The following is a 23,511-nucleotide window of genomic DNA, read 5'->3' on the forward strand; positions in this document are numbered from 1 at the left end:
TCCTACCCTAGTGCTCCAAACCCAGCCTTTGGGACAGTGGGCTTTAGTCTCAGGTTATTAAGGCATATAATTTCCCTGACTAGGCCCTACAACTGACATGGTTTCTGGCTTGAGCACTAGTAGTGGAGTCAGGAATTCCCTGGAGTGCAACATTTCCAAAAACAAAGATAACTTAAGGCTACAGTGATCTCTTCATTTGGAATGGGTGAGGTTGAGCACCTGGTAAAACAGTCAGCCTTTTACATTCCTGTCCCTGGCAGGAGTGAGAGCGCGGTAATTCTACAACTGCCAGGAAAATCTGGAGAGGTCTATCTGGTAAAATCTTCAAGGGGCGCTGCTGCTGACATTTTGCTTATTGCAGCACAAGCTTTGGAGGACTAGTCACATGCAAAGCTTTGCCTGTGGAAAAGGTTGCCTGCAAATCCAAGTGCTTCTAGCTTTTTTTTCTTGTGTTGCCTGGGAGAAAGCCCATGTTGGGCCGGAGGGGACACTCACCCCCTTCTCAGAAACAGTGGAGTTGGAACAGACAGGGATCTGGGAGGAAGAGAAGTGTTTTGAGTAGCGGGCAAAGTAGCTGACTTTGGGAGTCAAAAGTAGATATAATGTAGAAAGATAATCACAATATATTGTGATCAAAATAAGGTTTCGAAGAAGTATGTATGTAACACCCATTTTTTAGTGAAGGGTTGACACTGGGAAATTAATAGAAAGTATCTGGGTTGTGGCCTAACAGATGGTATTTGTTTTCCTTTTTTCTGATATTTTCTAATTTTTCTGAAATGAATGTTTACTTCTTGGGTAATGAAAAACAAAGGTGTTTTAGTAAAGAAAGGAAATTTTATGAATAAAACAAGTAGCAAGATAGGAATAATATTTGTGAAATATGATAGAGGGTTAATTTCTTTAATTAAGAAAAATCATACAAATCATTAAGAAAAGGATGAGCACTCCAACTGAAAAACAGGCAGAGATTTTGAACCACAGGTCCCAGAAAAAGGAGTACTATTATCACATCTCTTTAAATTCTAAGCGTATGTACTCTATGAACCCAGCAAGTATACTGTCAGGAGTTTATTTGCTGAAATATTAACAAGAAGTGTCTATGTAAGTGTGATTTTAATATCAAACAACTTGAATGCCCATCAGAAAATTAATAGTTAAATAGATTATGATCTCTTCATACAATAACTGACCTCTATGGTCCAATGCAGAAGGTTCTCCAGGACACAACTTTAAGTGTAAAAGGCCAGCCCTAAAGCAATGCCCAGAGAACAGCTACCTGCATCCACATGCATACAGGCTGCTCTGCACACATCTTACCCCGGAAGTGTTCACAACCCCTGAAACAGTGGAACCTTTGGGAGTGGGATACGAGACGGGAAGGGAGACTTTTAATTTTATATCCTCCTGTCTTATGTGTTTTTTAAAAAAAATTTCACGATGTGCATTGTTACTTTTATTTTAGCAAATGAACAAATACATTTTTTAAAAGCAGTGGTCATATTGCTAATTAAAAGTTTAAAAAAAAAAAAGGATTGACATAGTGCAGCACGTGTCTTGGCCGAACCCTGACTTGGAGGTGACTGTCAGTAGTGTCATACCAATGACCGTCTTACTCGTGGGAAAATGAATTATTAGTCTCTTAAAAATATCACTTGCTGACTAAATCAGTGAATTATTTCATTTTTGTGGAGTAATAAGATGGCAACATTTTATTTTTGTTGACAGTCACTAGCTTCTTGTGTGTTCTTTGGATGTGTCCTAGGCCTGTATTTCACTACTTGTAAAATTGAGCTACGTGTCTGTTTTGTTTTGGCTTTTGTAAAGACTTTTGATTTCTTAGCCAAAAAATTGCCTTTGAAATGTAACGTGACATTATTTATGCAGATCTGTGATTTAAGAGAGGGGATGTGAAGGTTTTAAAAGGCTGATTCCGATGCACAACTATCACCCTGCAATCATATCTCCCTTCATTTTGCTATGACTGTGTGTACTGGTATACAAATCCAGGATCTCTTTAAATTCTTTGAAGAGTTTTTGAACTTTGAATTTTTAAACTTCAGGAATGTAGGAGGTAACTGAGACACTGTAATCTTTTTAGTGATGAACAGCATTTTCTCTGCTGATTCCAATTTTAGGCATAGATTATCATTTACCTTATAACAATAGTTTGTTATAACATATGAAATAAAGGTATATTTTGTATAGATGTTTAATGCAGTTCTTCTTAAGTAATAAATATGATTTTTAAATAATAGCTTTATTGAGATATAACTCACATACTATGCAATTCACCCATTTAAAGTGTATAATTCAGTGGTTTTTAGTGTACTCACAGAGTTATTCAATTGTCACCACAGTCAATTTTAGAATATTTTCATCTCCAAAAGGAACCCCATGTCCACTAAATATGCTTTTTTAAAGAAGAAATCACAAAGGAAAAATTAACAATTTGATTACAGTATAAATTTAAAACTTTATATTTTTCTTTTTAAAAAACCCTCATGACCAAAACAAGAAGGCAGAAAGACAGGGGGGAAAAGTGGCACATACTGATAGAAACAAAGGGTAAATATAATAAAAAGTTAGATTAATAAAATTAATTATTGGATGTCAGAAGACAGAGGATAGACAGAAACATGCAGTTAATAAAGTTAGGGGGAAATTTCACACTGATTAAAATCAAAAGCCTCCAAGTCAAAATAAATGATTAGGTACTATTTCTTTTTAGCATTTCAATTCCTGAGAACTTGTTTTTGAGTGACCGGTGTGGACGTGGTACAGTGACATTTTAAATTTTGCTGGCTTTAAATTCTTAAAGCTTTCTTGGAAAGCAATATCTAATAATAGCTTTAAAAATATTTATTTTTTAAATAAATTCTACTGCAGTGAATCTATTTGAAGAAAATAATCTTAAAAATAGAGAATGTTCACGTTAGATGTTCATTACAGCATTTCTTATCATTACAAAGGACTGGAAACGACCTTGGAAATAAGTAAAAGAGGATATAGTGAAGTCCCATCATATATGTATGAGTCTTCTACAAAGTCACCCATGCTCACAGCAGGGAAAAAGAGAGAAAAGCAAATAAAATAGTGCAAGGGTTTCAGTGAGCATGTGCCCTGGAGTGAGCATGATGGGAAACCAAATGTTGGTTCGTCTTTCAGTAGGCCACTATTCCTATGTGCCTCCTAGATTGTGAGCCTCTCCCCAGACCTGTGATTCAGGTGTTGAAGAGGAGCGTTTTTGTATATGACCTTCAAGTGTCAGCCAACTGCTGTATCTCAGCTAGTGCTCAACCCAGGAAGCAGCAATTGCTTTCCTCTCCGCCTCCTTTTAAGAAACTAAAATATTATTATTTTCTGTAACTGTCTATGTTTGAAATATTTCCCGGTTAACTATTTTGCCCACATGTTCTCTTTATAAAATGAATGTACTCTAAACTTTTATAAAACTTATTATAGAGGATCATATACTTATATATAAGAGATTTTTGGCCCAGGGTCTATTATAAGGCAGTTTCTTTCTATGTCCATTTAATGCAATACTATATGGCTATTCAGAATGTTGGTTAAGAAGATTGTGTACCAGAATAGAAGAATTTAAGGTTTCAGCATTATTTAAAATAATTTTATTTAAAATATGCAAAGCACAAAATTATAAGAACTATATAGGAAAAATACATAGAAACAGAAAGATGAAGAAAAATTAACTTTCACTTGCCGTTTACCTGACAGGTATAAAGTATAAAGTTGAACAGGGGTTTAATGCACATCCTATATGTGTATTTAAAAAATCAATTCCCTGGGCAGTGCAGTGGTGACTCAGTGGCAGAATTCTCACCTGCCATGCTGGAGACCCGGGTTTGATTCCTGAAGGCTGCCCATGCCAAAAAAAAAGAAAAAAATCAATTCCCGTGTAAATGCTTCTACACACACCTGTCTGTCTGGTGGTGCTTTGTCTCTCTTCCCCACTTGATAACTTTGCATAGCCCATAGAATTCTCTGATCATATTGAATGAATGCATATCAATATTTTCGTATTATGTTTGTATGTTTGTTTGTCAAGATTACAATAGTACATTGGTATTATTACCAGAGTTGCCGAATTTTGGTTGTTCTATCATGGTTATTATATGATGCAGGTGAACAGTTGCTAGTAATGCTTCTTAGAAAAATTTTTGAGCCAAGAGAAAAGTGGGGAATTCGCTTTGAAGATAGATTAAATTCAGGCTCAGAAAATGAGGAGAAGAAACAGACTTAATGACCCATGTTAAGAGTTCTTTTAGCTAATTAGAGCCTGGTTAGGAAGTTTCAGAGATGTGCCAGCAGAGATGTCTCAGAAGCCTGGAATATAGTTGTGGGCTGAGTCAGGAGCAGTGACAAGTGAGTCTGAAAAGCTGAGGGAGTTCAGTGGCATCCAGGACCTTTCAAATCAAGTGGAAGTACAGCTTTGATCTGTTGCTCTTTGATTCATGTCAAGATTCAGGAGTAGGAACATGTGGTAGGACATGTGTGAAAGTATCAAGTGTACCAAGAGTATTATTTTCAAAATTAGTCCCAGAGTTGGAGAATAAAATACGGATAAGTCTTTGATACTTGGCTAGACTCATGTTTGCCTCCTCCCCCAGCCCTGGCTGAGCCTTTGCCTTTCAACAGGTGATCCTGCCCTCAGTATGAGCCACTGGATGTTTCATCAGCAGGCCTTGCAGGAATACATTCTCATGTGCTGCCAGTGCCCTGCTGGGGGGCTTCTGGATAAACCTGGCAAGTAAGTGCCTTCTAGGGAAGGAGGGAGGGGCAGGGACAGGGGTGTGCCCTTCCCACCAGCAGCTTAGGGCCAGTGAGAAGTTCATGAGGAAAGCACCCAGTTCAGAGTATCCCCTTAGAGTGCGGTTGATCCTGGCATCTTTGCTCATCTTTTCCCTCAGCTTACATTCACCCCACCTTCCCCAGATAGGTAAACAGATACTGGATTGGTTCCTTTTCTTTTTCTCTCCTTTTTTTGTTTAAAAAGTAAAACCTAAAACAAAACTGAATTATATAATTATATAAAACAAGATACGGTATTTTAAAACCCCTGAGTGTCATAAACAGAGACTGTAATCGCGACAGCTAGTTATAGAGGAGATGAAATGACTAAGATAAATTCTGAGATATCATGTGCCATAATTTTTTTTTAAAGGGAAATCATATAAGCCCTGTTCCCCCTCTGCTCTCCTCTCTCCCACCCAACATTTTGCTGCTATCTAGGGTAAGGCCAGTCCCCAGAAATTTGTCAGGGAGAATTTTGCTCATTTCTAGAAATTTTTTTTTCTAGAGAAGTGTATTAGTTTAGCACTGGCAGTGCTTGAGAGCTATGTCTCCCAGCCCTTTCCAAAAGACAGCTGGAAAGGTTGGCTTTAAAATTACAGTTCCCTGTTTTGGGCAGGCCTGAAGCTTGGGGCTTTTGAAAAAAAACTGCTGAGGAGAACCATGCTTCCTCTGGCTGTGTGGAGGGCAAGGGTAGGATGCATGAATGCATTATGGGTCTCTGATTTTGTATAGGCTTTATTTGTTTTTCTAGCAATCTGCGGAACAGAGGAGCTTCTGCTTACAGCTGTCCTGTTCTTGCAGGTCACGAGACTTCTACCACACCTGCTATTGCTTAAGTGGTTTGTCCATAGCCCAGCACTTTGGCAGTGGAGCCATGTTGCACGATGTAGTCCTGGGTGTGCCTGAAAATGCTCTGGTAAGGTGGGATGGGGGCACGTAACACCCCTTCTTCACAGAGTCCCCATACAGAGGCTCTCCAAGAGAGCAGCCACTTACTCTGTCGAAATGGCTCTGCATTTCCTGTGTGGACAGCCTGAGGAGCTCAGAGGTTCCAGCCTCTTGGTTTGCAGCCAGTTGGTGAGGATGAAGACATTCTCCCCATTTTGTGACTGCAGGGAATGCACATCCATGCACACTCGGGATTTCAGGTTGTTGGTCTAATCTGTGACATATAGGTTTTGTACCTTTGTCTTAGAATCTAAGACCTAGGGCACCACTTACCAATAGTTTCCTCTCTGAGGAAGCCACTGTTATTTATTGCTAGAAGTAGCAAGTTCCCAGCAGGCACATAGTACTATATGGCTGATCCAGGCCTCCTTGAGGGCTCACCTTAGGTGTCATCTCAGAGAAAACCTCTCAGACAACCTTCTGCAAATGACATTGCCCCGATATGCTCTGCCATAGTCCCTTGTTCTCTTCACAGCAGCCTTTGCTGTTTGTTACATATTTAACTTATTTTTTGTTCACCTCCTTTAAAAAACGTTGGTTTCGTGAGAACAGGATGTTTGCTATTGCATCCAGTCCCAGAACAGTCAGCCATGTAAGACATACCCCATCAGGGTTTACTGGGGACAGATGGGTGATCTGGAGGCATAAATCCAACTAATTGTCCACAGTGATCAAATATTGGGCCTATGTAGATTATCGTAATCATGCGTGTATAATTTTCACAGTCCTTACAAAGACTTGCTACTACTTTTGTAAATGTAAATGTTGATAACTGCCATAGGTTACAGGTGGTACCTTATCTTCTCATCTATCTTCTTAACCTTCCCCATTTTAAAAAAATTAAAGAAGAAACACAAATGGACAATAAATAGATGAAAAGATGCTCACTAATAATTAGAGAAAATCAGGGTAATAGCCAGTCAGTTTGTATTCAAGTCTTAACATATTCCCATGTTTGACTCTGTGCAGCCCTCTTCGATTTTTTTCCCTTCTTCCTTCCCCACTCCTAAGATTGACATGAATCAAGCCCTTGGGTTTTTGCTTTTAGAAACTATCACTATATATATATATATATATATATATATATATATATATATGCATCCATAGACAATATATAGAATTGTTTTTCATTTTTTCACTTTATAACAGTATCTTTCTGTACCAATTATTCTGCACTGTTTTTTTCACTGACCATTCTGTTTTTGAGATTCATCCATGTTCATATGTGTTGCTTTCATTTATTCATTTCACTACTGGATGGTCGTCTTTTGTGTAAGTATATCCCAGTTTATTTCTCCATTCTCCTTTTGGTTACCATTTACGTTGGTTTGTTTTTTTGCTATGACACACGATGTTGCACTGAACTTTCTGGTATCTCTTTGTTTGGATTTTCTTCATATCCTTGGCCTGTTTGCCTTTTTGCACCCAAACACAGTGTCAATTAAATCTGAATAGAAGTCCCCTCCACCTTGTTCCTTTCCCTGAAATTTGACTTTTGCTTTTTCATGTGAATTTTAGAATCAGCTTATCAAATTCCACACACACATACAAACCTGAAGGGAGTTTTATTACAATCACATTGAATTTTAGATTAATGGGAGAGACTGACTTCTTTTCAATATTAAGACTTCCTATTAATGAACATAATTTTTCATATTTTCTTTCATGTCCTTCATTTGTCTTTTATAACTGTTTTCGTAAAGGACTGGCACTTTTTTGTTAGATTTGTATCTAAATAATTTATAGTTTTTGCATCTCTTATGATTGGAAACTTTTTTTTTTCCATTTTATTTTGTCCCTTCTTTTACTGGTTGTATTAGTTTGTTAAGCTGCTAGAGTGCAATATACCAGAAATGGAACGGCTTTTAAAAAGGGAATTTAATAAATTATAAGTTTACAATTCTAAGCCTATAAAAATGTCCAAATAAAGACATCCAGGGAACGACACCTTAATTCAAGGACGACTAATGGGTCAGGAACACCTCTGTCAGCTGGGAAAGCACGTGACTAGTATCTCCTAGTCCCTTGCTCCTTAGCTCTTTTGCTTTCAGCCTCTGTTCCTGTGGGGGTTCCTCACTTTGCTTTTCTGAGGCTGGCTTTCATCTCTTGGCTTCCCTTGTCTCTCTCCAGGTTCTGGCTTGCTTAACATCTCATAGCAACATTTGCTAGGCTCCAAGCATCTCCAGACATCTATGTCTCTGTTTTCTCCCTGTCAGCTCTGCTCTGAAGCTTCTGTATGCTCTCTCTCTGTTGGCTCTGTTATTTCTGAGGTTTCTCCAAAATGTTTTCCATTTTAAAGACTGTGATAAACTATCCAGACCCAGCTGGAATGGGTGGAATCAGATGTCCATCTACTCATAAGGTCACACCCTTATTAGATATATATGGTTCCCAAATATTCTCCCCCATTGAGTTGGCTGCCTCTTCTCCTTTTTGACGAAGTCCTTTGAAGCACAGAAATATTCAAACTTGAGGAGTTCCCATTTATCTATTTTTTCTTTCATTGTTTGTGCTTTGGGTGTAAGGTCTAAGAAGCTACCTCCTATCTCTAAGTCTTGGAGATGTCTCCCTGTATTTTCTTCTAGGAGTTTTATGGTACTGGCTCTTATTTTTAGGTCTTTGATCACTTTGAGTTAGTTTTTGTATAGAGTGTAATGTAGGGGTCCTCTTTCATTCCTTTGGATATGGATATCCAATTCTCCCAGCACCATTTATTGAAGAGACTATTCTGTTTTAGTTCCATGGATTTGGGGGCCTTGTCAAAAATCAGTTGATCATAGATCTGAGGGTCTATTTCCAAACTTTCAATTTGATTACATTAGTCAATATATCTATCTTTGTTCCAATACCATACTGTTTTTTTTTATTGTGGAAAGTAGCATATATATACAAAAAAGCAATAAATTTCAAAGCACACTGCAGCAATTAGTTGTAGAACAGATTTTAGAGTTTGATGTGGGTTATGACCCCACAATTTTAGGTTTTCCTTCTAGCTGCTCCAAGACACTGGAGACTAAAGGAAATATCAGTATAATGATTCAGCAGTCATACTTATTTGTTAAATCCTGTCTTCTCTGTTTTAATCCTCTCTTCTCTGTTATAACCTCACCTTCTTCTTTGATCTTTCTCCCAGTCTTTAGGGGTATTTGGGCTATGTCCATTCTAACTTTTTCACATTGGAAAGGGCTATTGACAATATGGGGTAGGTGGATGGAACTAACTAATGTTCTAGAGAGGCTGGTCCCTCTGGACTTCAGGACTTATCTGGCCTGAGAACCCAACTGGAGGTTGTAGTTTTCTGGAAAGTAATCGTACTGCATGGAACCTTTGTAGAATCTTAGATAAATCCTAGGTGTTCTTTAGGGTTGGCAGGAATGGTTTTGGTTGAGTGTGGCAAACCATGGTTAAATAGCAATATCTAGCTGAATCTTGCATAAGAGTAGCCTCCAGAGTAGCCTCTCGACTCTGTTTGAACTCTCTTAGCCACTGATACCTTATTTGTTACAATTCTTTCCCCCCTTTTGGTCAGGGAGGCATTGTCACTCCCATGGTGCCAGGGCCAGGCTCAACCCTGGGAGTCATATCCATGTTGCTAGGGAAACTTTCATGCCTGGGTGTCATGTCTCGCATAGAGGAGAGGGTGTATTAGTTTGTTAAGCTCCTGGAATGCAATATACCAGAAATGGAACAGCCTTTATAAGGGATATTTAATAAATTACAAGTTTACAGTTCTAAGCCTATGAAAATGTCCAAACTAAAGCATCTGGGAAAAGAGACCTTAATTCAAGAAAGACTGATGGCTAAGGGTACAACAACTGAAGCTAAGGGTATAATAACTGAGGAATGGAAGAGGGAACTATGGTATATACATACAATGGACTACAGAGCAGCTGTAAGAAGGAATGAAATGTGAGGTAGGCAGCTAGGTGAATGAACCTTAGGGGCTGTATGTTGAATGAACTGTCAGAAACAAAAGACAAATACGATCATACCTCACTCATAAGAACTAAAGTTGAGAGCATGGGTTACCAAGTTGGGGCCTATTATAAAGAGTCCTAGACTGTAAGCTCTTATAGCAGTCACATATATTCAGAAGTTGTAGCTGTTAGTTGTGAATTCTGAGATACTGAGCTGTTTGTTTATAACCTGGTCGTTCCCAGAAACTTTGACTATTTATATACACCTGAGACCCACAGTTAGAGCTCTGAAGCTATGAAAGTCAGCAGTACCCCATACAGGAACTGTTTAAAAAGTTGAAAAAGGAATCAGACTCCATCTAGAGACATGAAAGAAGCTGATCTGAATAGGACTAAGGTAGATCAGAATACAGGGTAAAGGATAATATTATCTACACTTTAAAACTTCAGCTTGTATGTGAGATCAAAGGGAGAGGTGTTTATTTGGTGCAAAATTTATATTTTGGGTAGTGCATTACCTAATTTAACTTGTATGGTCAATTTAGTTGAACACCATAAATACATGGAATCTTGATCTGATGCTCATTTTACCTAGGATATGGACAGATGAGTAAAAAAATATGGATAAATAAATAATGGGGGGGATAAGGGGTAAAATAAATTGGATAAATGGAAATATTAGTGGTCAGCGAGAGAGAGAGGTAAGCATATAGTTTGTATGACTTGTTTCTTTTTTCATTTTATTTCTTTTTTCTGGAGTGATAAAAATGTTCTAAAAAATGATCATGGTGATGAATACACAACTATGTGATGGTATTGTGAACCATTGATTATATATCATGTATGGACTGTATGTGTGTGAAGATTTGTCAAATATTAAAAGAAAGAGTGGTCAACATGACAAACTGCTTCTGCCCAATACAAAACAATATATAGTAATAGCAATTGTGCTTAAATATTATATATATAGTAAATAATATAATTGAATTTTTATTAATGCATTCAGATTCTATGCAATAATAAAACAATGGGCTCTGAGAAAAAAAAAAAAGAAAGAAATGCCAATGGGCCTGGAACCCCTCTGTCAGCAGAGTAGTCACATAGCTGGCATCTACTGGTACCTTGCCCTGGGGCTCCATTTCTTTCGGTCTCTGTTCCTGTGAGGGTTCCTCACTTTGCTTCTCCAGGGCTGGTTTTCATCTCTGGGCTTCCCTCGACTCTCTCCAGGTTCTGGCTTGCTTAATATCTCATGAGAAAGCGCATGGCAACGTCTCCTGGGCTCCAAGCATTTCTAAACATCAGTGTCTCTGCTTTCTGAAGCAACTGTTCTCTAAGCGTCTCCAACTGCTTTCTTTTTGTTGGCTCTGCTCTAAGCTTTCTCCAAAATGTTTTCCCCTTTTAAAGGACTCCAGTAACCTAATCAAGACCCACCTTGAATTAGTGAGGTCATATCTCCATCTAATCAAAAGGTCGCACCCACAATTGGATGTGCCACATCTCTGTGGAGATCATCTAATCAGAGTTTCCCACCTATAGTATTGAATCAGTATTAGGAGAAATGGCTGTCCCCACAAGATTGAATCAGGATTAAAACATGGCTTTTCTGGGGTACATAATAGATTCAAACCAGTACAGAGTGTAATGATTTCACTTGCAGACGTGGGCTTAGATAGGGAGTGGCCACATCTGAGCAACAAAAGAGGTCCTCTGGAAGTAACTCTTAGGAATAACTGTGGGTAGGCTAAGCTTCTCCGCTACATAAATAAGCTTCCCATGAACAAGCCTCAAGAGCAAGGACTTGGCCTATTGACTTGGGAGTCCCTAAGGTTTGAGACAGTATCAGAGTTTTCCCTGGTGGTAAAGTAATAAAACCGTACTGTTTTGACCAGTGTGGCTTTATAAAAGGAGCATCAGACACAAGGTTTTCACACAGTCACATTGCGAAAGCTATATCATTATACAATCATCTTCAGGAAATATGGCTACTGGAATACAGCTCTACATTTTTAGACAGTTCCCTCCAGCCTCTCCGTTACATCTGGACTAACAAGGTGATACCTATTTTAATGCTTAAGAATAATCTCCAGGATAACCTCTTGACTCTGTTTGGAATCTCTCAGCCATTGACACTTTATTTTGTCTCACTTCGCTCTTCCCCCTTTTGGTCGAGAAGGTTTTCTCAATCCCTTGTGCATCCCATAGGTTTTGATATGTTGTTGTTATCATTTTCATTTGCCTTCATGTATTTACTTACTTCTTGTGTAATTTCTTCTTTTGACCCACTGATTGTTTAAAAGTTATGTTGTTTAATCTTCATGTATTTGTGTATGTTCTGGTCCTTTGTTGGTTATCGATTTCTAGCTTCATTCCATTATTGTCAGAGAAAATGCTTTGAATAATTTCAGTCTTTTAAAATTTATTCAGACCTTTTCCGTGCCCCAACATGTGATCTATCCAGGAGAAAGTTCTATGAGCACTTGAAAAGAATATATATCCTCACGTTTTTAGGTGCAGCACTATATGTATGTCTGTTAGGTCTAATTCATTTATCACATTGTTTGGATTCTCTATTTCTTTATTAATCCCCTGTCTGGTTATACTAGAAGAGTAGTATATTGAAGTCCCCGCTATTTTTGTAGAAACGACTATTGTTCCCTTCAGTTTTGCCAACGTTTGCCTTGTGTCATTTGGAGCTCCTTGTCTGGGTGAATAAACGTTTTTGATTCTTATTTCTTCTTGGTGAATTGTCTCTTTTATTAATATATAGTGACTTGCTTTGTCTCTTATGACATCTTTGCATTTAAAATCTATTTTGTCTCTATATTAGTGTAGCTACCCTGCTTTCTTTGGTTACAACTTGTGTGGAATATGTTTTTCAACCTCTTCACTTTTTTTTTAATTAAAAAAAATTTTTTTTAAATATATCAATGTACAGACATGAACATTCTTACCATATGAACATTCGATTCTTGGTATATAATCAGTAACTCACAATATCATCACATAGTTGTACATTCCTCACCATGATAATTTCTTAGAACATTTGTATCAATTCAGAAAAAGAAATAAAAAGAAAAAAACTCATACGTACCATACCCCTCTCATTGACTGCTAGTATTTCCATCTACCCAATATATTTTAGCCTTTGTTTCCCCTATTTTTTTCTATACCTCTTACCACTCCCTTTCATTGATCACTAGCATTTCAGTCTACTAAATTTATTTTAACATTAGTTCCCCTTATTATTTATTTGTTTTTAATCCATATGTTTTACTCATCTGTCCATACCATAGATGAAAAGAGCATTGGACACAAGGTTTTTACAATCACACAGTCACATAGCGAACGCTGTATCATTATACAATCGTCTTCAAGAAACATGGCTACTGGAATAGAGCTCTACATTTTCAGGCACTTCCCTCCAGCCTCTCCAATATACCTTAACTGAAAAGGTGATATCTATATAATTTGTAAGAATAACCTTCAGGAAAACCTCTCGACTCTGTTTGAAATCTCTCAGCCATTGATGCTTTATTTTGTCTAATTTTTCTCTTCCCCCTTTGGTCTAGAAGGTTTTCTCAATCCCTTGGTTCTGAGTCCCAGCTCATTCTAGGATTTCTATCCCACATTGCCAGGAAGGTTTATACCCCTGGAAGTCATGTCCCATGTAGAGAGGGGGAGGGCAGTGAGTTTGTTTTCTGTGTTGGCTGAGAGAGAGAGGCCACATCTGAGCAACAAGAGGTTCTCTGGGAGTGACTCTTAAGCCTAATTTTTTTATTTTTAACATGAGCAGGCACTGGGAATCGAACCCAGGTCTCCGGCATGGCAGTCAAGAACTCTTGCCTGCTGAGCCACCATGGCCTGCCCCCACACTCCTTTTTTTTTCATGGGCAGGCACCGGGAATTAAAACCGGATCTCTGGCATGGCAGGCAAGAACTCTGCCACTGAGCCACCGTGGCCCGCCTCTTAGGCCTAATTTTAAGTAGGCTTAGCCTATCCTTTGCGGAGATAAGTTTCATATGAACAAACCCCAAGATTAAGGGCTTGGCCTATTGCTTTGGTTGTCCCCACTGCTTGTGAGAATATCAGGAATTCTCCACATGGGGATGTTGAATTTTTCCCCTTTCTCGCCATTCCCCCAAGGGGACTTTGCAAATACTTTTTTATTCACTGTTCAAATCACACTGGGATTTATCAGGGCATCACTCTGGACAAACTTAAAAAATCTCATGCCCTACTCAAGGTTTCATGTACTTATCCACCCTTTCAATTTCAACCTATCTATATCCTTGGGTCTAAGATAAGTGTCTTGTAAATAGCATATACATGTTTCATGTTTTTAAATCCATTCTGCCAATCTGTATCTTTTAATTGAGCAGTTTAATCTGCTAACATTTAATGTTATTATTATAAAGGCAGTTATTGGTTCAACCATCTTATCCTTTGATTTTTATTTGTCAAATCTATATTTTTCTTCTCTCTCTCTTTATCTTTTAAGTAACCCTTACTAATACTCTTCAATTCTCTTCCCTCCTCCAGACCTCTCTCTCCTGTCTTTTTTTTTTTTTCCAGCCAGCAGAATTCCCTTTAGTATCCTTCAGGGCAAGTCTCTTGTTAACAAATCCTCTCAGCATTTGTTTGTCTGTGAAAATTTTAAATTCCCCCTCACTTTTTTTTGTTTGTTTTTTTATAACTTTTTAATTGTATAATATAACATATATACAAAGCAAAGAAATAAAAAAGCAATCGTTTTCAAAGCATTCTTCAACAAGTAGTTACAGGACAGATCCCAGAGTTTGTCATGGGCTACCATACAATCCTCTCTGATTTTTCCTTCTAGCTGCTCCAGAATATAGGTGCCTAGGAGGCATAAATATTTTTTTATCATCACAATCAACTTCTTTTTTCTTTTTTGTGAAAAATAACATATATACACAAAAGTGATAAATTTGAAAGCACAGTACCACAATTAGTTGTAGAACGTATTTCAGAGTGTGACATAGGTTAGAATTCCACAATTTTAGGTTTTTACTTCTAGCTGCTCTAAGATACTGGAGACTAAAAGAGATATCAATTTAATGATTCAGCAGTCATATTCATTTGTTAAATCCTATCTTCTCTGCATAATTCTACCATCACCTTTGATCTTTCTGTCACTCTTTAGGGGTATTTGGGCTATGGCCATTCTAACTTTTTCATGTTGGAAGGAGCTATCAGTAATATGGGGTAGGGAGATGGAATTGTCTGATGTTCTGGAGAGGCTGGGCCCTCTAGGTTTCAGGATTTATCTGGTCCAGGGACCCATCTGGAGGTTAGGTTTCTAATTCTCCCTCGCTTTTGAAGTATAGCCTTGCTGGATAAAGAATTCTTGGTTGGCAATTTTTCTCTTTCAGAATCTTAAATATGTCAAACCACTGCCTTCTCACCTCCAGGGTACCTGTTGAATAGTCAGAACTTAGTCTTATGTGACTTCCTTGTATGTGGTGAGTAGCTTTTTTCTTGCTGCTTTCAGAACTGTGTCCTTCTCTTCAGCATTTGACAGTGTGATTAGTATATGTCTTTGAGTGGGTCTATTTGGGTTTATTCTATTTCGAGTTCTTTGAACTTCTTTGATTTGCATATTTATGTCTTTTATAAGGGTTGGGAAGTTTTTCCCAATTATCTCCTCAAATATCTTCCTAGCCCTTTACTCTTTTCTTTTTCTTCTGGGACATCAATGGTTCTGATATTTGTATACTTCTTATTGTCAGCCTTTTCCCTGGAGATTCAATTCAAATTTTTCCATCTTTTTCACCCTTTGTACCTTTGTGTGTTTGAATTCTATTGCCCTCTCCTCTTTATCACTTATTATTCTTCTATCTCTTCAGATCTACAGTTGTGTTTCTCTAGTATATTTTTAATTTGATCTGCATTTCTTTCATTTCTGTAAGATCTGCTATTTTTCTGTTTATTCTTTCAAATTCTTCCTTATGCTCTTCTCCTGTCTTCTTTTTTTTTTTTAAAGGAAAGACAGAGAGAAGGAAGGAAGGAAGGAAGAAAGGGAAACATTTTTAAACATTTTCTTGTTTTTATTGTATTCTGTTTCTCCGTTTTTGTTACATGGGCTGGGGCCGGGAATCGAACCGAGGTCCTCCGGCATAGCAGGCAAGCACTTTGCCCGCTGAGCCACCGCGGCCCGCCCTCTCCTGTCTTCTTGACATCCCTTTTGTCTTTAGCCAACCCACTGAAGTTATTTAGGAGATTTGCACATCTTTGATTAGTTGTTACAAATTCTGCATCTCTTCCAGCTTTTTAGTTGGATCATTTGGCTGGCCATATCTTCTTGCATATGCTTTGTGACTTTTTGTTGATTTCTTGGCATTTGATTATCTTGTTAAGATTATTTTGAAAGTTGATTTCCCTCACTCACCTAAGATTTTATAGTTGCTTGGGTTTACGTTGAAGATTTCCGCTGACACCTGATTTGTCAGTAATTACCAGGCAAACCAAAGCCGAGGCCTCCCACTGGAGGTGCAAGTCTGTTTGAAACTCTGTCGAAAATTAGGCAGAAAAGCAGTTTGCCAAAGCACATTTTCCATGCTTTCCCTGTGTTCTAGCAGATGGCACTCTTGGATCACCTTTCCCCCTCAGGCCTGCCTCTCCCCAGGTGCAGCCATCTGCTGAGCAGGGTCCAGACTAAGTGAAAGTCCAGTCAATGCAGTAGGTCTCCATGCGTTCTGAAAGCTGGGAGACCTGGGGGTGGAAGGTGGGCACCGTGTACTTCAGTGGAGCATCTGCTGATATGCGTAATGGATCTGGTGATTCCCAGACTCCCGAGTGGACTAACCTCTGGCTGTGGGCTTGGGAGATTCACCTTCCTCAGCCCACAGCCAGCAACAAACAATCCTGCTTTTTGTTGATCTGCTAGGTCCAGGCCAGCATGTACCTGTGGACCTCTGGGGTGGGAAGGAGCTCCTGGCACTGCAAAACTGTTCTCTTTGTCCCTACCTCTCAGCCGGTGCATATTGTGAGCTCCCCAGGCCTCTATGCAGAAGGGATATAGGCCGTGGGACCCAGAGGATATCTTTCCTGGCCAGTTGTCAGATTGGCTCTGCTCCTTGTCCCCTCTTCTCCTGAGGGAAGGGCCTTTAAGTCTTCCCAAAACCGGGTAGCTGCACCTCACGGTTGGAGAGGTAGGCACTGTGCACTGCAGCAAGGTCGCTCTGTGTGGATATAACAAATTTGCTGTTTCCTGGGTTTTCTCACAGGTGTGCCCAGCTATGGAACTGAGAGATGATTCCTGGCTGGTTTGGAGATGGGAGTGCAGAAGTGTATCACTTCTCTTGCAGCCATTCCAGCCAATACATAGCAGCCGACTGCAAGTGTAGACATGATAGAATAAACTCACTCTGTTCTGTCGTGTTTTCTCTGCTTTTTCATCCTGGTTCTCCCTTTCTGGCCACTCATACCCTGGAACCACTGTCCGGTCATTTTCTGCCTTTTCTCTAGTTATTTCATAGTGGAGAAGTTAGCTTGCTGCCTATCCTATTCTACCATCTTTCTGAGAGTTCAGATCTTACCATTATCTTTAAGTTTTCTTTTTCTTGATTCAGAGCTCACTCTGTTACAGCAATCCTTTAGCTGTTATCTTTTTTTTTTAAATTTTTATTAATAAAACCAACCAACATACAATATGGACATTCTTTTTTTTCATCACATAGTTGTATATTCATCATCATGATCATTTCTTAGAACATCTGCACAATTCAGAAAAAGAAATAAAAAGAAAACAGAAAAAAAATTCATACATACCATATCCCTTACCCCTCCCTTTCATTGATCACTAGCATTTCAATTTACTAAATTTATTTTAACATTTGGTCCCCCTATTATTTATTCATTTTTAATCCATATGGTTTACTCGTCTGTCCATAAGGTACATAAAAGAAGAAGCATCAGACACAAGGTTTTCACAACCACACAGTCACACTGCGAAGGCTATTATCATTATACAATCATCTTCAAGAAACATGACTGCTGGAACACAGCTCTACATTTTCAGGCAGTTCCCTCCAGCCTCTCTGTTATGCCTTAGCTAAAAAGGTGATATCTATTTAATGTGTAAGAATAACCTCTCGACTCTGTTTGGAATCTCTCACTTTATTTTGTCTCATTTCGCTCTTCCCCCTTTCCATCAAGAAAGGTTTTCTCAATCCCTTGGTGCTGAATTCCAGCTCATTCTAGGATTTCTGTCCCACATTTCCAGGAAGGTCCAGACCCCTGGGAGTCATGTCCCACGTAGAGAGGAGGAGTGTTGAGAAAAGTGTTTCTAACAATTCTTGCTATTTGTTCAAAGCATCTTTAGGGGGATGGAACCGTAGAGCATCTCACTCCACCAATTGGTCAGGGTGGATCAAATTTTGAAAGTTTCACCAAAATTCTTAGTTAGCAATTATTTTGAGTCACCATTTTGTTGTTCCACTGCCACTTGCCTCTGTGGTTTCTGATGAGATACAATCACTTAATCTTATTGCTGCTCCCTTGTACCCAATATATTGCTTCTTTCTGGCAGCTTTCAGAATTCTCTCTTTGCCTTTATCCTTCAGTTGTTTGTTTATAATGTGTCTGGGAGGGGATCTCTCCAAGTTTATCTGTTTTGGGTTTGTTGGACTTCTTGAATGTATTTCATTAAATAGAAGTTTTCAGGTATTATTTCCTTGTATGCTCTCTCTGGTCCTTTCTCCCTTTCTTCTCCTAATGGAATTCCCACGATGTGTATATTGGTATTGATGTCTTCCTATAGGTTCCTCAGGTTCTGTTACCTTTTCTTCATCTTTTTTTTCTTTCTGCTCCTCAGACTGAATAATTTCAGTTGTCTTCGCTTTGAGTTCACTGGGTCTTTCTCCCTCCAGCTCCCTTCTGTTGTTGTGCCCTTCCAGGTAATTTTTATTTTAGTTATCCTGGTCTTCAGTTCCACAGTATTTGGTTCCTTTTTAAATGTCTGTATCCATTGAAATTCTCATTTTGTTCACATATCATTTCTCTGATATCCTTTAGTTATTAATTCATGTTTTTCTTTAACTCTGTGAGCATATTTAGGACCATTTTAAAGTCATTTTCTGGTATTTTCAAAGTCTGCTCTTTTTAATTGATGATTTCTCATGTTTTGTCTTGTTCCTTTGAATGGGCCATAATTTCCTGTTTCTTTGTATGCCTTGTAAGTTTTGTTGGGCACTGTACATTGTAATATTTTAATGTTTAATGTGTTAATTCTGGAATTTAATTTTTGAGGGGTCTGTTTGTTAAATTTCTACCCGCTAGTGATATGACAGAGATTTCTTTGAAGGTCAGGAGCTAACAAAAACAAACATATACAAGAAAAATAGTTCTCATTTGCTCTGTGTTGCTGGTGCACTTCTTCAGAGCTTAGCCCTCTTACCAGTGAACCTGAAGAGCAGCCCAAGGTGAAAGTGCTGTACCCTCTCCAGGCTTTTCTGAATGCTTTTATTGGGCATGGACTCGTGGCCTTAGGAATTTCCCCATTTACAGGTGTCAGAATATCCCCTCTTCCAATGAAGTAGCCTTTCTTCCAAGTCCTGGGAACTTTATAGATGTCTTGAAGCCAGTAATCCTTTGCCCCAGGCCACTGTGATTTGATTGTTTCTTACTCTAATACAGCTGTCCATAAGCAGCTTCTGTGTGCAGTACAGGTTCGAGGATAGAAAGACAGAGATGAGTGCCCTGGTTCGGTTCTTCAAGCTGCCACTGGATGGAATGGCACGGACATACATGTACTCCAGTATTTGCATAGGAATTACTCTGTTCCCTTCAGATCAGGACCAGGGACCCACACTAAGCTGGGGGAGTGGGTGTAGGTAGGGGTGGGCAAGGAGACAGCAAGGGCACCACGAAGTTTTCCTACCATCTTTTTTCCTACCATTTTTAAGCTGCCTTTTTCTAGATAGATTTGACATTCTTCCAATTACTGTAACACTTTTACTATTTTCTGGAGTTCTCAGAAAAAGGTTTTGTCAGTTTTTTGTCAGTTATTCGAAGAGTTTATTAGGGAATGGAACCCTGGAGTGTCCTGGGTCAACTGGAATCCTAGTTTGCTTGCTCAAAAGAAAAAAGCGTTTCCTACTGTTAAATTTTTAAATATTTTTAATTCTGTTTTTTCTCCTTTAATGTTGAATGTTTCATTAATAAATTTTCTGATTTAAACCTTACAATCCTGGGATAACCCTAATCTATGGTTATAGTAGAGAATATGTGTGTTTGTTTAATATATTGCTGGATTTGATTTGCTAGCATTTTTTGTCTTATATTTTATTAAGGGTTTTTACATGTATGTTTATAAGAAAGATTGATATAAATTTTTATTTTATTGTATGCTTTTTTTCCAGGTTGGGTTTCAGGACAATATAAAATTGTCATAAAATTAGATGGGTGGCACCCCCCTCCCTTTTTTTTCTGTAAAACTTTGTATAGGTGAAAGATGATTTATTTTTATTTTATAGATTTGATAACACTTGCCTGAAAAACATCTAGGCTGTTATCTTTTGGTAGGGACTGGAAATAGTTAAGAGGATGAGGGTAGAACTAGTGGTAGCAAAATAAGTTATTTTTCATCATTGATTAATTAATTTTCATGTTTTGGCGTGAATGTGTGCATAGTATTCTCTTAGAATTTTAAAAATCTGTCCTGTATTTATGTCTCCTTCTTCATTCTCCCAGGATGGGAGGAGCCCTGAATACTGGCCTAGGATTATTGTTGTCTCATAACTAGTCCTTTGAATTTCTGTGATTAGGTGGAATAAAAGAAAATAATTTAAATATGATCTGACATGCTCACTGCATAATAAGGTTATAGTCCTTTTTCTTTATTATAAATGTAACTATGTGTTAATTGTTTTAATAATTAGAATGTATATATAAATATAAAAACTCCATCAGACATTACTCAATATTTTGGTATATATCTAAATTTTATCCTTTTGTATACGTCTGCATAGGGATAATATTATAAACTCCATATGTTAAAAGCATTTTTTCCATGCTATTAAACATTTGGAGTCGTGCCTTTTAATGGATGCATAAGATTACTTTATATCCTATATACCATAATATGTTTTTTCTTTCTCTTTCATCAGAAGCGAGTTTCTCGACAGTAGTTCTCAAATTTAGCAGCAACAAAATTACTGGGAGAACTTGTTCAAATGCCAGTTTCCAGGCCCTAGCCCCAGAGTTTCTGATTACCAGGTCTGGGAGGTGGGGCTGAGAATTTGCATTTCTAACAAGTTCCTAGGGGAGGTGAAGCTGTTGCTGCTGGTCAGGGAACCACACTTTGAGAACCATTGATAGGATGTTTTTAGCAAATATCCTGCTGTTGAAAATTTGGACCTCGTGTAATTGATCTTTGTATTTGTCTCTGATGACTCCTCATATTAAATTCTTATGGGTCAAAGGATGTGGACAATTCCAAGGGCCACAGGATCAACTAGCATTTGTTCTTCTCTTTGTAGCAGCCCACTCACCCTGTGTACAACATTGGACCAGATAAGGTGATCCAGGCCACCATGCACTTTCTGCAGAAGCCAGTCCCGGGCTTTGAGGAGCGGGACGAGCCAGTAGCAGAGCCTACCACCAACTAGAAGACACAGGGTCCCCATGGCTCCATGCTCACCCACCATCCCAGTCAGACGAAGGTTTATATGTTTCGATGCATAGTACATTCTGTGCTGTACAAGCCTTAGCCACTGCAGAGCTGTGGTTCTCTTTTTCCTCTCTTGTCAAACAACCAAACCAATGGCTCTGGATTCGGAGAACACTGCGGCGTGGTTTTTAACTTTTTCCACACCTGTCAAACCAAAAATCAGCCTTTGTGGCATCTAAAGCAGCTCTGTCCTGGCCAGAGTGTGATTGGAGAACAATGCATGCTGAGAGGAGCAGCCTCTCCCCACCAGCCAGTCTGGATAATTGTATCTAAATGAATGATGTCTATGAGTATTATAGCAACCTGAGCCATCACTGCAATTCCCGCTTGCACACCACCATTAAATTGCCAGGCAAGGTGCCCTCCCAGGGGCTGGAAATAAGTCCTCCTAAGATTAGTTCTCCAGAAAAATCCCTGGTAGGGCTCCGCTGGGAGTTTCCCAAGCCTTTATACATTTCTTAGTTGCCTCTCACTTCCTGCCCTGGTAATTTGCAAGGGAAGAGAGCTGGGGGAAATATCTACGTGAGTTTTTAGGAGGAAGAAAATAAGAGCCATGCGTTTGGCTCCAAGGCCAACCTTGTGCATTGGCAAGATGCTCTTCAGCCCAGGTGTGGTGAAGTAGACCCGGGGAACCAATTATGAGTGGTAATGAACCTCTGGTTCAACTCTGTGCTAGAAGCAGCAGCTCCCTATGCCACCCCTCCCCCATTCCATCATGTACCATGAAAAATCCCTCTGATGTCCTCAAGGCAGTTCTCATAGCCCATGACCATTGTTTGTTTCCATCTTTCTTCCATAAGACTCTCAGCCCACCCTTCACAGAGACAGTGTTGCCTTTTCTCACCCAAAGTATTAACACTACTTAGTCTTTCACCTTAATTTCTGACTCAGGATTTATGCATGTCCTGCCCACTATTGGCTCACAGAAATACAATCAAGTGCAAAATGAGTTTACTGCTACTAAGGCAGTTAGTGTCATAAAACCGGTTCTGGTGGGGGTGAGTGCTGAGTTATGCCAGCCTCTGCTGCCTGCCTACATTGAGCTCCTTCTGGGTCAGTGAGATGTCAAGTTGGGTCATCTGTCCACTGCTGTGTTTACAGAAAGCTCTGTGTCACTGAACTGGCTTTTATATAAGCAGCAGTGGGTTGTGGGCAAATGGGAGCTCAGAGATGCAGCATGAAGCTCTTCTCAAAAACTGGCGATTTGCTGCCTCTGTTCCCTATTGCTTTGGCGTAATGGGCTATGTATTACCTCCTTGAAATAATAAAAGAATAACATTTTCTATTCTGTCTCTTATTTGTGATCTGTATACCCAAAAATCTCTTCAGGGTGTCCAATGTTAGTAATTATTGAAGGTTGCTCATTGATCACCAGTCTCTTCCTCTGTATACAGCAAGCTTCCAGGCCATGCATTTGGTGATTACAAAGAGGTATGACTTGACCTCTGGTCTCACATGGCTTCTCCTCCAGTCGAGAAAGCAGTGGGCCTGAAAGGGGGTGGGAAAAGTTCTTTATATTTCCAAGCTCCCTATAGCAATTCAGTTTCCTTTTATCTCCACAGTGTTTTGTGCCTATTAGCAGGAATTGTACTCTGTAGCCCTAAAGCAGGCAGTCGGCAACTGATGGGTGAGTAGATGGAAGTTTTGGCCAGAAGCAAAGGAACTGTCACAGGGATAGGCTGGGATCCCGTGGTCACCTGGATTTCTTCCTCATTAAGTGAGAACCCTTTCCCAAAGGAGGCCAAGAAGGCAGGTGCTTTGTGGCCTGACCCTCCTGGAGAGGAAAGAAGAGGGTGCTTTCAGAAGTAGAGCATAAACCAAATCCATGTCCTGGAATGTAATCCTGCCTGCTTTGCGTGCTACTTCTACAGGCTAACAAAAGTTCAGGCTGCAGCCCATCACTGTAACAAAAGGCAAAACCTTCATGAGCACCAGAAAGCCTCAATATATTATGAGACTAATTGCTGTAATAATTGCTGTGGTTGAGAGACAGAAGGAACTACTTCAGTCTGAGTTAGCTTTCTACCAAGGGGGAGGGATTTGAGCTGGGCCTTATAGGAGTAAACTTGGCTAGGTTGAGATGAGAGGTCATTTGCTGGCTTCAGGGCAGTCTGCATTGGCACATCCAGGAAACTCCC

The 23,511-nt window shown here is 39.1% G+C and overlaps 1 protein-coding gene across 1 annotated transcript in view; it reads left to right on the top strand.

The window, feature by feature from the left end:
• Positions 1-22,658, top strand: part of FNTB (farnesyltransferase, CAAX box, subunit beta) — a 92,827-nt gene extending 70,169 nt beyond the window's left edge. The window contains exons 10-12 of the mRNA XM_077122722.1: positions 4,660-4,771; positions 5,617-5,731; positions 21,183-22,658. Of these exons, the coding sequence (XP_076978837.1) occupies positions 4,660-4,771; positions 5,617-5,731; positions 21,183-21,311 (356 nt within the window). The 3' untranslated portion in view covers positions 21,312-22,658. The remainder of the gene's footprint in view (positions 1-4,659; positions 4,772-5,616; positions 5,732-21,182) is intronic.
• The last annotated feature ends 853 nt before the right edge of the window (positions 22,659-23,511 follow it).

Source organism: Tamandua tetradactyla, chromosome 12 (assembly GCF_023851605.1).
Source record: "Tamandua tetradactyla isolate mTamTet1 chromosome 12, mTamTet1.pri, whole genome shotgun sequence".
Classification (NCBI taxonomy): Eukaryota; Metazoa; Chordata; class Mammalia; order Pilosa; family Myrmecophagidae; genus Tamandua; species Tamandua tetradactyla.